This window comes from Oncorhynchus kisutch, linkage group LG21 (assembly GCF_002021735.2).
Source record: "Oncorhynchus kisutch isolate 150728-3 linkage group LG21, Okis_V2, whole genome shotgun sequence".
Classification (NCBI taxonomy): domain Eukaryota; kingdom Metazoa; phylum Chordata; class Actinopteri; order Salmoniformes; family Salmonidae; genus Oncorhynchus; species Oncorhynchus kisutch.
Genome location: NC_034194.2, coordinates 16,900,271 through 16,911,172, shown reverse-complemented (window position 1 = coordinate 16,911,172; position 10,902 = coordinate 16,900,271). Strand labels below are relative to the sequence as shown.

Genomic DNA, 10,902 nt, shown 5'->3' with positions numbered 1-10,902 from the left:
TCAAATGAGAAATGCCCTCTATTGGGAATAAATTACATCCTTACTTATCTGTTTCACAAAGCAGGGAGTTATGGCCAACCAACCCCCACACATTGTTTCTGCTGTTCTCTAGCTGCACTCTAGCAGGTAGGTAGTCAACAGTGGCCCTCTCAACCTGTGGAGGGAAACGTTTTTACTTAACCCCTAAACTATCCTTTGTGGCTTTTTCCACTGAGATGGCTATAAAAACTAAACGTTTCTTCTTTTCATGATATTTGTCCTGAACATTGCAAATATTCAAGATATTCCAGAAATGTAATGAATGATTCAGATCAATTGAAAATGTAATCTTCATTTCACTTCAGTACTTTGATAATTGTTAAACTTGTATCTGTGTTAGAACCTTATGCAGTAAATAGGTAAATGAAACCAAACTGTAAGATGAAAACTAACACATAGGAGCAGAAATTTGAGAAATATCTGAAGTAGAAAACTATCCTAAAAATGTTACATGCTACCTGTAGTGACTAAATTTGAGGGGTGACAATGTTATCCTAAGGACTACGGTGCCATTATTCACATTAGGCTGGAATTTACATAATCTAAGGCTGACACCTAGTGGCAAAAAAATAGAATGACTCATCAATCGAACGTAAACAAACCTAGGTACGTACGTTACCTAGTTATGAGCATCCTCCCATGCCAGCTGACTCGAGAGCTATCAATATATATGTGAAAACATTTCCAGTTACCTGAAAGCATTTCACAGAAAAAGAAATAGCTAACACATTTCAGCAATAATTTGCAGATTGCTAATTGAGCCATGCTTCTACGTTACACGTGATAAAAGTTACGTAAATCAAGATTCAACCAATCAGCTTCTGGTCTTCAAACAGGAAGTTGTGTGCATGTTTACGACGTTATTTTCTTCTCAGCGACTTGCTTTTTTCATCCCCAAAAGGCATCTTTCCACCTTCGGTTTGCAAAATGAAACAAAACTCAAATGTTCCAGCTTTCCTCACCAAGCTTTGGACTCTTGTGGAGGATTCCGATACGAATGAATTTATTTGTTGGAGTCAGGTAAATGAAATTGCCCCGCTAAGCGTACCAGAGCTAGCTAGCGAGTAAGCGCTAGCGCTGCAGGGTGTGAAATGAACGATTTAGCCAGCTAGCGATTTATCATCTGTTGCCTCATAGACCGAGTTATAGTATTTCTTCCTAGTCTTAAATGCAGGTGTCACTGGTAGGCTTCAAGAAGCATCATTTTGTTTAGCTACTGATGTCGAATACGAATTTGCTATTGTTGTCCGTGCTTGCTAAAGCTTGCATAGTAGCCTCCGCTACAACCCTCCCCCAGAAGCTGACGTTATAGCTAGCGTGTGCCATTTGAAATATCTGTTTGAATGTTGGCTAGTGTCCTAATAAGAGCACATCAATAAGCATTCCGTCAGGCAAGAAAGTCCATGCACTGTTTAGTTCTTGAAATGTAACACAAATACATTCCCTTTAGTGGAAGTAGTTGTTGACATTGCAGTCTCATAACTATAATAATGCATTGTTTTCTAGGAGGGGAACAGTTTCCTCGTCATGAACGAACAGCGATTTGCCAAGGAGATCCTTCCCAAGTTCTTCAAACACAACAACATGGCTAGCTTTGTCAGACAGCTAAATATGTGTAAGTCAGCTATTCTATAAACAGAGCTGCTCAGCTGTTCTAGTGGAATGCCCCCTGTGCAGCTGTCTAATGGGTGGTCTCTCTGCAGATGGATTTCGCAAAGTGATGCACATTGACACAGGCATCGTGAAGCAAGAGCGTGATGGACCAGTTGAATTCCAGCATCCTTACTTTAAACATGGGCAGGATGACTTGCTGGAAAACATCAAAAGAAAGGTGAGACCATCATGGGGAAACAAACATATAATGGTAAACACATAAATGACCTATATCAGTAAGTGGTCAAACTGAATAAGGTAGAAATTGTGTAATGGGCTTTTTTTTCAGGTTTCTAATGCAAGACCAGAGGATACTAAAATCAAACAGGAAGACCTGTCCAATATTTTGGCCAGTGTTCAGAATGTTCATGGAAAACAAGAAAGCATTGATTCCCGACTCAACACATTGAAAAGGTATGCAAACTACCATGCCCTGGCAATTAAATGGGGGTATAAAAGTAGTAGTGATGTGTTGGTTTGGAGATGGTACTATGCTGATGCTTGAGTTTCTGTTTACAGAGATAATGAAGGTCTATGGAGGGAAATATCAGACCTGAGACAGAAGCACTCCCAACAGCAGCAAATCATTAAGAAGGTACAGTAAAATGTTCTGCACCCCAAATTACTTCACATATTCAGTGGAAGTTGAATTGGAAACAATTGTCTTACAATAAAACAGCTTAACCATTGAATGCATAATTGGCCTTAAGGCTATAAAAGTTTAATCTAACTTTGCTTGTTGTGGTCTTTGTTCATTGCAGTTGATACAATTCATTGTCACATTCGTACAGAAGAACCGGATTATGGGTTTAAAACGCAAACGGTAAGCCTTCATAGTATAACAATTCTTCCACCGAATGACATCATCGATTACAAAACATTATTAATACATTTTACTTCTCAATCTCCATTTTTCAGACCTATTCTACTGAACAACAATGGAAAGAAGCCTAAATACATCCATGAAATCTACGATGAACCTCCTCTGGAGCACAACAAAGTATGTGTAGAGGTCTGAAGGGTACCTCCTTATGTAAGGTATACACGGGGATGTCCATCCATTGACATCACACTAATGATACTAGCAAATACACTAGATATTTTTTTCTTGACAAGATCATTGCCCAGGAAAATTGCTTCAATTGTGAGTCAATGAAACTTGACATTGCCAGGGGGGGAATTTTTCCAATATGAGTTTTTAATGTTATTTCAATGAAAAGCATTCTAAAAATGTATATTCTGAGCCCTCTCCCAGCCCTCTGTCAGTGGTTTGAAGAATGCTGATCTTACTGATGATGTTGTCATCTGTGACGTAACTGACGACGATGCAGAGATCACAGAGGGCCCCTCAATAATGGATCAATCGTAAGTCAACATCTACATTTTTGTTTCATGTATATTTCTGTCTGCCATCTATCCTCATGCCTGTTCTCATCTCCTTCATTCTTAGGGGGGATGTAGAAATTGTTGAGGTCTTCGACAGCAATACTGCGTCACCGACAGATGGCGCTGACAATCCAGGCCAGACCAACTCTTTGGTATTTGAACCAGAAGAGACCACCATAAGCACATATGATAGCCTTCCAACCAGCAGCGTCTTGCAACTCAACAAACCATCAGGCCTGAGCCTGGAGGATCCCATGAAGATGATGGACTCAATCCTCAATGAGAGTGGAGCTATTTCTCAGAATATCAACCTCCTCGGCAAGTAAGTGGACTTGACTTGCTTTATCTTCGTGGTCCGTAAGTTCCTGAAGAACTTTAAAAGGCTCTCACAATATGTCCCATATTACTGGGTAGCATTTTAGCAATACTAAGGATATATAGGCCTATGGAATTTGTTTTAGCTTACAGTTAATAAGAAGCATACATGTTTTAACAGGGTTGAGCTGATGGACTACTTGGACAGCATTGACTGCAGTTTGGAAGACTTTCAGGCTATGTTGTACGGGAAGCAGTTCAGCATTGATCCAGATATTTTAGAGGTATGCTTTTCATTTTTAAATGTAATTGGGAAGTTGATAGGCCACAGAGGTTTATGTTAATGACATTTCATACAAAATGTTATTTTTACTCAGTTCTATGATTCCTCTTCAGTTCAGTTCAAATTGCCCTGTGAACTTGCAAGATTTCAGCATCTGCACAGCTTAAGTGAGTCCTGTCAAACAGGCAATACACAAGTCTATAGTGAGGCTACTACCTGCTTCCCCTCTCTTTACTCAACATCAAGCCTTCCTGTCTGAATTATTATGTTAGGGAATTAATTTCACTCAATTATGTGATCTTTAGGAGAGTGGTGGTTCCAAAGGAAATGCAGGGCTGCTATCCAAAGGAGGCAAGTCTGGCATCTCTGCAGACAAGCAGCTGGTCCAGTACACGTCCTGCCCTCTGCTGGCCTTCCTGGATGGCTGCACCCCTTTGGCCCCAGAGCCAGACAGCAGCATAGCCACAGAGCTGGGAGACAGCCTGCTGCAGCCCAGCACTGAGGTACCCACAGACCTCCTGGAGCCAGATGAGGAGCCTCCACGGAGCTCCCTGATCCGCCTAGAGCCCCTGACTGAGGCAGAGGCCACGCTTTTCTACCTGTGTGAACTCAACCCAGAAGGGAGCGCCACTGACTCGACACAGCTGGATATTTAACCAAGGAGCAGAAAAAAAACTCATTTACTGTATTTCCTTGTATCTTTTGGTACATTTAGGTCAGAAGTAAGACATTCCATAATGTAGCTGTTGATATGGTTTCTCCACTAGCAGTTGAAGGTAAACCCTGATTAAAGAAAAGGCTGCAATTTTGTTTCACTGTATTATTGATTACTGTATTGATAGGTCAATGATCACATCAATCTTTAAATGAAAAAAAAAGTGCCTGCGCATTTCCTTGTCCTAGAACTACAGTGCTCAGCATTTCAAATACTGCGGTCTGGTGTGTATCATAAGGTGTCGTGTTATAAGACTGTGATTTTGCGAGATTCACTGTTAAGCTTCACAATGACATTCAAATAAAGTGTATTTTCATTCTGAATGCGGTATGAGGTGGCAAAATTCAAGAAAAAGCATGGTTTGCCTTGGTTACAATGCACTTTAATACATCGAAAGGCAAACTATTCAGGAGAAATGGGAGTTGACATGTATCTTGTCTGCTAAAAACACTCAATACCTTAAATTATGCTAAAGCACCTACAAAATAAGTTATCCACTGTTTGAACATCAGTATTTTACCTTTAAAAGAACTAGTGCAAATCATAAGTAACACAAGGTACATAAAACTGAGTCTTATTACAAGATGTGCAAGTTGCCCAAAAGGTAAAGCTGCAGGTTAGCAATTGGGGCGGATATTCTGAAAAGGAAACCACAGCAACATTAAGATTTACATGATGGTAGATTAGCCTAAAATATCATGCAAATGGTTAATCATGCTTACTGATGGAAATGAACCTAGGATAACAATGTTAGCTAATATCTGGAACCCTAAACTTCCTCTACATATGCCTAACTTAAAGTGAAGGAAAGTGTAGCATAAACAAAGCAGTCTTGCCCATTTTGTAACAAATTAACAGTTCTTTCTGAATGTCCTATCCAGAACCGATTACAGTTGAGGAAGAGTCCTCCCTTTAACTGAACACCATGTCCACTGACCATCTCCCCAAGCCCCAGCAACCTTTACAACCCCAACTCTGCAAAAGTAATCCTCATTCTTTAAATTGTGCAATAGGATAAAACACAGTGGATAACACATGTACTCAATACTTGCATGCATGCCGTTTGTTAAAAACAAAAAGGGTGGGTGGGTTATCCACGGGGAATACACACACAGAGCTTGTTCACCTTATACAATTTTGAGCAAATGATTGCGCCCCCCTCTAATTCTTTAGCTCATCAGTCGAAGTCTCGATTGACCAGGACCAGTGGGGCAGCCAGGGTCCACACATACAGGGCAATGCAGATCCAGCTGGAGGAGATCTTCACCCACACAGAGGGCCACTTGCTGGTCATTGTCTCATAGCTGGAGTCGGGGCTGGGGAAATCAAAAAGAGACCTTTTAAAATGCGTGACCTGTGTATATGTTCACAATATTCAATACTTAAGCAGACTCATTGCCTAATTCTCATGTATAAAACCAGATCAACCAGGGAGAGTGAGAGATACACACCTGTACCAGTTGGTGAGGGTCATCATGATGTAGAGGGAGGCCAGGAAGAGCATGAAGTGGAAGAAGGAGTAGCTGTAGGTGACTCCGTCCTTCTCGTTGTCCAAGGCCCGGTTCTCGCCGTCTTCCACGTCAAAGTTCTCAGGGTGGGGGCCATCCTCGATCAGTGCAGACTCGTCACTGGTCAGAGTCAGTTTATTCACTTGGGTGTTGGAGGAGTTTCGGATGCTAGAGGAATGAATGGATAACTTGTTATTGTTAGGGTCAATGGCAACTACACAAAGCTGGTAAAAAAATGTACATTTATTTTACCTTTATTTAACTAGGCAAGTCAGTTAAAAACCAATTCTTATTTTCAATGACAGCCTAGAAACAGTGTGTTAACTGCCTTGTTCAGGGGCAGAACAACATGTTAACCTTGTCAGCTCGGGGATTCGATCTTGCAACCTTTCGGTTACTAGTCCAACGCTCTAACCACTAGGCTACCTGGTGATAAAATAACATTAGCAGTTCCTTCTTATAGGAAACTGCAGACAGTTAGAGTTTGACCTGTTTTCTACCTTGAGTATAGAACACACATCAGGAACAGGACCAGCCCCACAATGCCCTGGGCATCCCACCACTGAACAACAGGATGGTCCTTGCCAGCTGGGGTGGTGTTGTTGAGGCCAATGATACCCAGCAAGCTTGGGTTGCATTTCCTGTCTGTGGATGGCAAAGACCAATACATTCACTCAAGTTGTCTTGATGAAGAGCTAGCCACTGATTGGTGTATTGAAAAGGGAGACATTGGCTCATTAATATCCTCACCTGGCTCATTGGTCATGGCAGACCAGGTGAGATACATGGTGTACAAAGTCACAATGGAAGACTGCAGCAACCCGGACCTTGGCTGGGACTCCTGTTGAGAAAAGGGGTGAGAACACATAATGACATGTTTATTATATAACATGATGAAGGTTTTAGGGATACAACATGGAGTGTAGGTGATATGCTGGTCCAATGCACTTCCTTACCTGAATCTGTGGCAGGATGGACATGACTGAGGCTCCCACACACAGCAGCATGTTGACAGTGATGAAGGCCTTGTTTTCAGTGCAGCCGTCAGTGTGGGTGTAGTAGACGTAGAACATGACCAGAGACACAAGGGACAGGATGTAGTTGATGGTTGTAGCAGACAGCAGAGCTGCAAGGGAGGAATGACACTTGATGGTTATTTCTGGACAATGGGGACAGAGGTTAGAGGAGAGTAGATGCTGAAGACTGCTTTAACTCAACCCGTCACCATTTCCACAAGGTATTCTCAAAGAGAAGCTCACGTCCCATACCTGCATACCAGCAGCGAGAGTTGCCCTCCTCCATTTTCTCCACCCAGGACTCATTCCAGGAGTGGGCAAAGTCAATCAGCAGGACCAGCTGGATCAGGATGAAGCAAAAAGCTCCAGCCATTCCTATGTAGAACCAAACTATGGGAGAGAAGGGCAATGTGTGAACTACTTTCAAAGAGCTGCAGGATATGCTAATATTTCCATGAGACAGAAAAATATATTTGAATGAAAAGGAGCGTTACCAGTTGTGAAGGCACCCTCTGGAATGAAGAATGCACCGATGGTAATGGCAGTCGCAGCAGCAAACTTGAAGAACCAAAACCTAAAAGATAGCATAAGTATTTTAACTGTGTGACCTTTTGTTTTAACTTCCTTATAAACAGATACCCTTATTTATGAATTATATTCATGCCTTGCAGTATATAAGCTTACTGAGATCATCATGACCTATTCTAAATATAAATAATAATAAATAAGACTTGCTGTGTCATTTTTACCCGTTGTGTACTGCAGCTCTAGGATCCTGGCTACTCTTGACCTTGACCATAAGGAGGGAGAAGAGCAGGAAGAACATGGACATGCCGAAGCAGACACGGTACACAGCCTTGTAGCCGACCAAGACATCACAGTTGACATGACCCTCCACACCTGGGATTGATGTACCCATTCCCCCATCACAGAATCCTGGAATCTGCAAGAGCCAAGATGCACAGGTAATTAGTCAGGCAAATAGAAAAATGTATAGAATTAGAGGTCACTGAGCGCACAAAACATTATGAACACATGCTCTTTCCATGACACACTGACCAGGTGAATCCAGGTTAAATCTATGATCCCTTATTGAGGTCACTTGTTAAATCCACTTCAAATCAGTGTACATGAAGGGGAGGAGACAGATTAAAGAAGGAGTTTTAAGCCTCGAGACAAGATTTACGTGCCTTTGAACGGGGTATGGTAGTAGGTGCCAGGAGCATCGGTTTGAGTGTACATGTTGTACATCAAACACATAACATAGTTTGGTACCTTCTTGAGTTGCTCTTCCATCCCTGGCATTAGCATGATGCATGCGATGCCCACACCCAGGAGGAGGAAGAAGGCATAGATAAGTCGGGTGACAGTGGAGTTATTCCCACTGGGGCAGCATCTGCACAGCAGGCAGGGAGCAGTGCCACACAGGCAGGGGATCTACAGTGAAGACAACATTATTAATCAATTAGCTAATAATAAGCATTGAACTGATGGTGACACAATCATGCATCTGCCTAGCTACCACTGAATGGTTGAACAAATATAATAATGGTACCAAGTCAACAGGTTATTCATTCATTGATCAAAGTTAATCAATCCACCTACGGTTAACATAACACCAACACAGTTGTTTTTGACAAGTTGCTAACTATTATGGAAACCAAATCCCTGCCAAGAATAGAGATCTGGCCATGGCTGGTGTCAAACCTAATCAAGTGGATACCAATGTGGAAGAGAACGTCCAAACAGCTAACGTTACACTTTCAGCTTAAACGGTTTCAGGAATAGTATTAGTATAACCAAATAGGAAAAAAACTGATTTATGCCTGTTATTGTCTCTACATGAACTTAGTGTATTTTCAGGACGCACATTTCGCAAGTCACTACTAGGCTAACGTTACGTGGAGACGTCATAGCTGTAGCTGTTATCTGACATTTGACTCTGCTTTGACTGCGACGGTGTTGCAATATTTCCAAGTACCGGTAGCTAACGTTAGCTTAGCTATCAATGACAAAGTGGCTAACTATCTAGTTAGCTTTCACGTAAGGCTACATTGCTGTGTAGTATCGAAAATGTAATACTTATACGGTAGAGAGAGAGCAATCGTTAATTTGAATAAAACATGGTCGGGTTCGAACTGTCAAACCCCACATAGTTATGACGGTTGTTTGCCAAATAATCATTTGTGTTCAAGTGTTGGAAATATTATCACAGGCCAATTTATTTCATTAAAAAGGCAATGCGCAAATCCCGACAACTGAACAGGGAGGAACCACCCTGGCTTGCCTTCGTTGTTGCGCATTTGCTACAGAAGGTTAGCAACTGAGCTAGCGAAGCTATCTCGGAAGAAATGGTTGATTCGGCCCTTTTGTTTTTTATAACTGGATATGATGTCGACTTTTATTTTAATTAAGAAAATACTTACCCAACTCGCCATGGAGCACAGTCCAATAACGGCCCCCATGGTGTTTTGCTGAAATACGACTTCTCCGTGAAAAAATATGGATGCTTCTTGTCTGTTTACGATCTCTTCTTCTTCAATGAGGTTTAACCGCGGTTGGCATCCAATAAATGATGCATTACCGCCACCTACTAGACTGGAGTATAACTCCCTTACACTTTGCTTAAAAACAAATAAATATACAGTACCGGTCAAAAATTTGGACACACCTGCTCATTCAAGGGTTTTTCTTATTTGACTATTTTCTGCATTGTAGAATAATAGTGAAGACATAAAAACGATGAAATAAAACATATGGTATTTTTATTTTACCTTTATTTAACTAGGCAAGTCAGTTAAGAACAAATTCTTATTTTCAATGACAGCCTAGGAATAGTGGGTTAATTGCCTTGTTCAGGAGCAGAACGACAGATTTTTCCTTGTCAGCTCAGGGATTCAATCTTGCAACCTTTCGGTTACTAGTCCAACACTCTAAACACGAGGCTATCTGCCACCACATGGTATCATGTAGTAAACCCATGGTATCATTTCATAAACAAAAAAGTGTTAATAAAATTAAAATATATTTAATTTTAGATGATTCAAAGTAGCCACCCTTTGCCTTGATGACAGCTTTGCACACACTTGGCGTTCTCTCATCCAGCTTCACCTGGAATCATTTTCCAACATGCTTGAAGGAGTTCCCACATATGCTGAGCACTTGTTGGCTACTTTTCCTTTACTCAGTGGTCCAACTCATCCCAAACCATCTCAATTGGGTTGAGGTTGGGTGATTGTGGAGGCCAGGTCATCTGATGCAGCACTCCATCACTCTCCTTCTTGGTCAAAAACCCTTACACAGCCTGGAGGTGTGTTGAGTCATTGTCCTGTTGAAAAGCAAATGATAGTCCCGCTAAGCGCAAACTAGATGGGATTGTGTTTAGCTGCAGAATGCTGTGGTAGCCATGCTGGTTAAATGTGCCTTGAATTCCAAATAAATCACAGACAATGTCACCAGCAAAGCACCCCCACACCTCCTCCTCCATGCTTCATGGTGGGAACCACACATGCGGAGACCATCCGTTCACCTACTCTGCGTCATACAAAAGACATGGAGGTTGGAACCAAAAATCTTACATTTGGACTCATCAGACCAAAGGACAGATATCTACTGGTCTAATGTCCATTGCTCGTGTTTCTGGTCCCAAGCAAGTCTCTTCTTATTGGTGTCCTTTAGTAGTGGTTTCTTTGCAGCAATTTGACCATGATGACCTGATTCACACAGTTTCATCTGAACAGTTGATGTTGAGATGTGTCTGTTACTTGAACTCTGTGAAGCATTTATTTGGGCTGCAATTTTTGAGGTGGGTAAGTCTAATGAACTTATCTGTAATGGTTTTCTTCTGGGGAAAGAGAGGAGGACCAAAATGCAGCGTGGTTAGTTTTGTGCATCTTTAATAAAGATGAAAGTACAACAATCTACAAAACAAGAAACGTGGAAAAAAATAAATAAAAATAACAGTCCTATCTGGTGCCACAAAGACAG

The 10,902-nt window shown here is 41.5% G+C and overlaps 2 protein-coding genes across 4 annotated transcripts; one reads left to right on the top strand and one right to left on the bottom strand.

Moving 5' to 3' along the window:
• Positions 1-692: 692 nt before the first annotated feature.
• Positions 693-4,714, top strand: LOC109866758 (heat shock factor protein 2). 3 transcript variants are annotated; one of them, XM_020455598.2, is made up of 12 exons: positions 857-1,059; positions 1,546-1,654; positions 1,743-1,870; positions 1,982-2,106; positions 2,212-2,287; positions 2,454-2,515; positions 2,611-2,692; positions 2,948-3,057; positions 3,143-3,400; positions 3,575-3,677; positions 3,790-3,843; positions 3,982-4,714. In XM_020455598.2, exons 1-11 carry the CDS (start codon positions 967-969, stop codon positions 3,841-3,843), a joined length of 1,200 nt encoding a protein of 399 aa, XP_020311187.1. In that variant the 5' UTR covers positions 857-966; the 3' UTR covers positions 3,982-4,714. The 3 variants fall into 3 exon arrangements, 2 of the variants coding, with proteins under 2 accessions (XP_020311186.1, XP_020311187.1); XM_020455597.2 differs by lacking the exon at positions 3,790-3,843 and having other exon boundaries at positions 693-1,059; XR_004204663.1 differs by having other exon boundaries at positions 858-1,059; positions 2,611-3,057.
• A 37-nt stretch (positions 4,715-4,751) lies between these two features.
• On the bottom strand, positions 4,752-9,510 carry serinc1 (serine incorporator 1). Its single transcript, XM_020455599.2, has 10 exons — positions 9,342-9,510; positions 8,191-8,352; positions 7,665-7,858; positions 7,410-7,489; positions 7,168-7,305; positions 6,856-7,025; positions 6,650-6,740; positions 6,400-6,544; positions 5,843-6,067; positions 4,752-5,707 (listed from the first exon to the last, which is right to left on the bottom strand). Exons 1-10 carry the CDS (start codon positions 9,378-9,380, stop codon positions 5,569-5,571), a joined length of 1,383 nt encoding a protein of 460 aa, XP_020311188.1. The 5' UTR covers positions 9,381-9,510; the 3' UTR covers positions 4,752-5,568.
• Between the last annotated feature and the right edge of the window lie 1,392 nt (positions 9,511-10,902).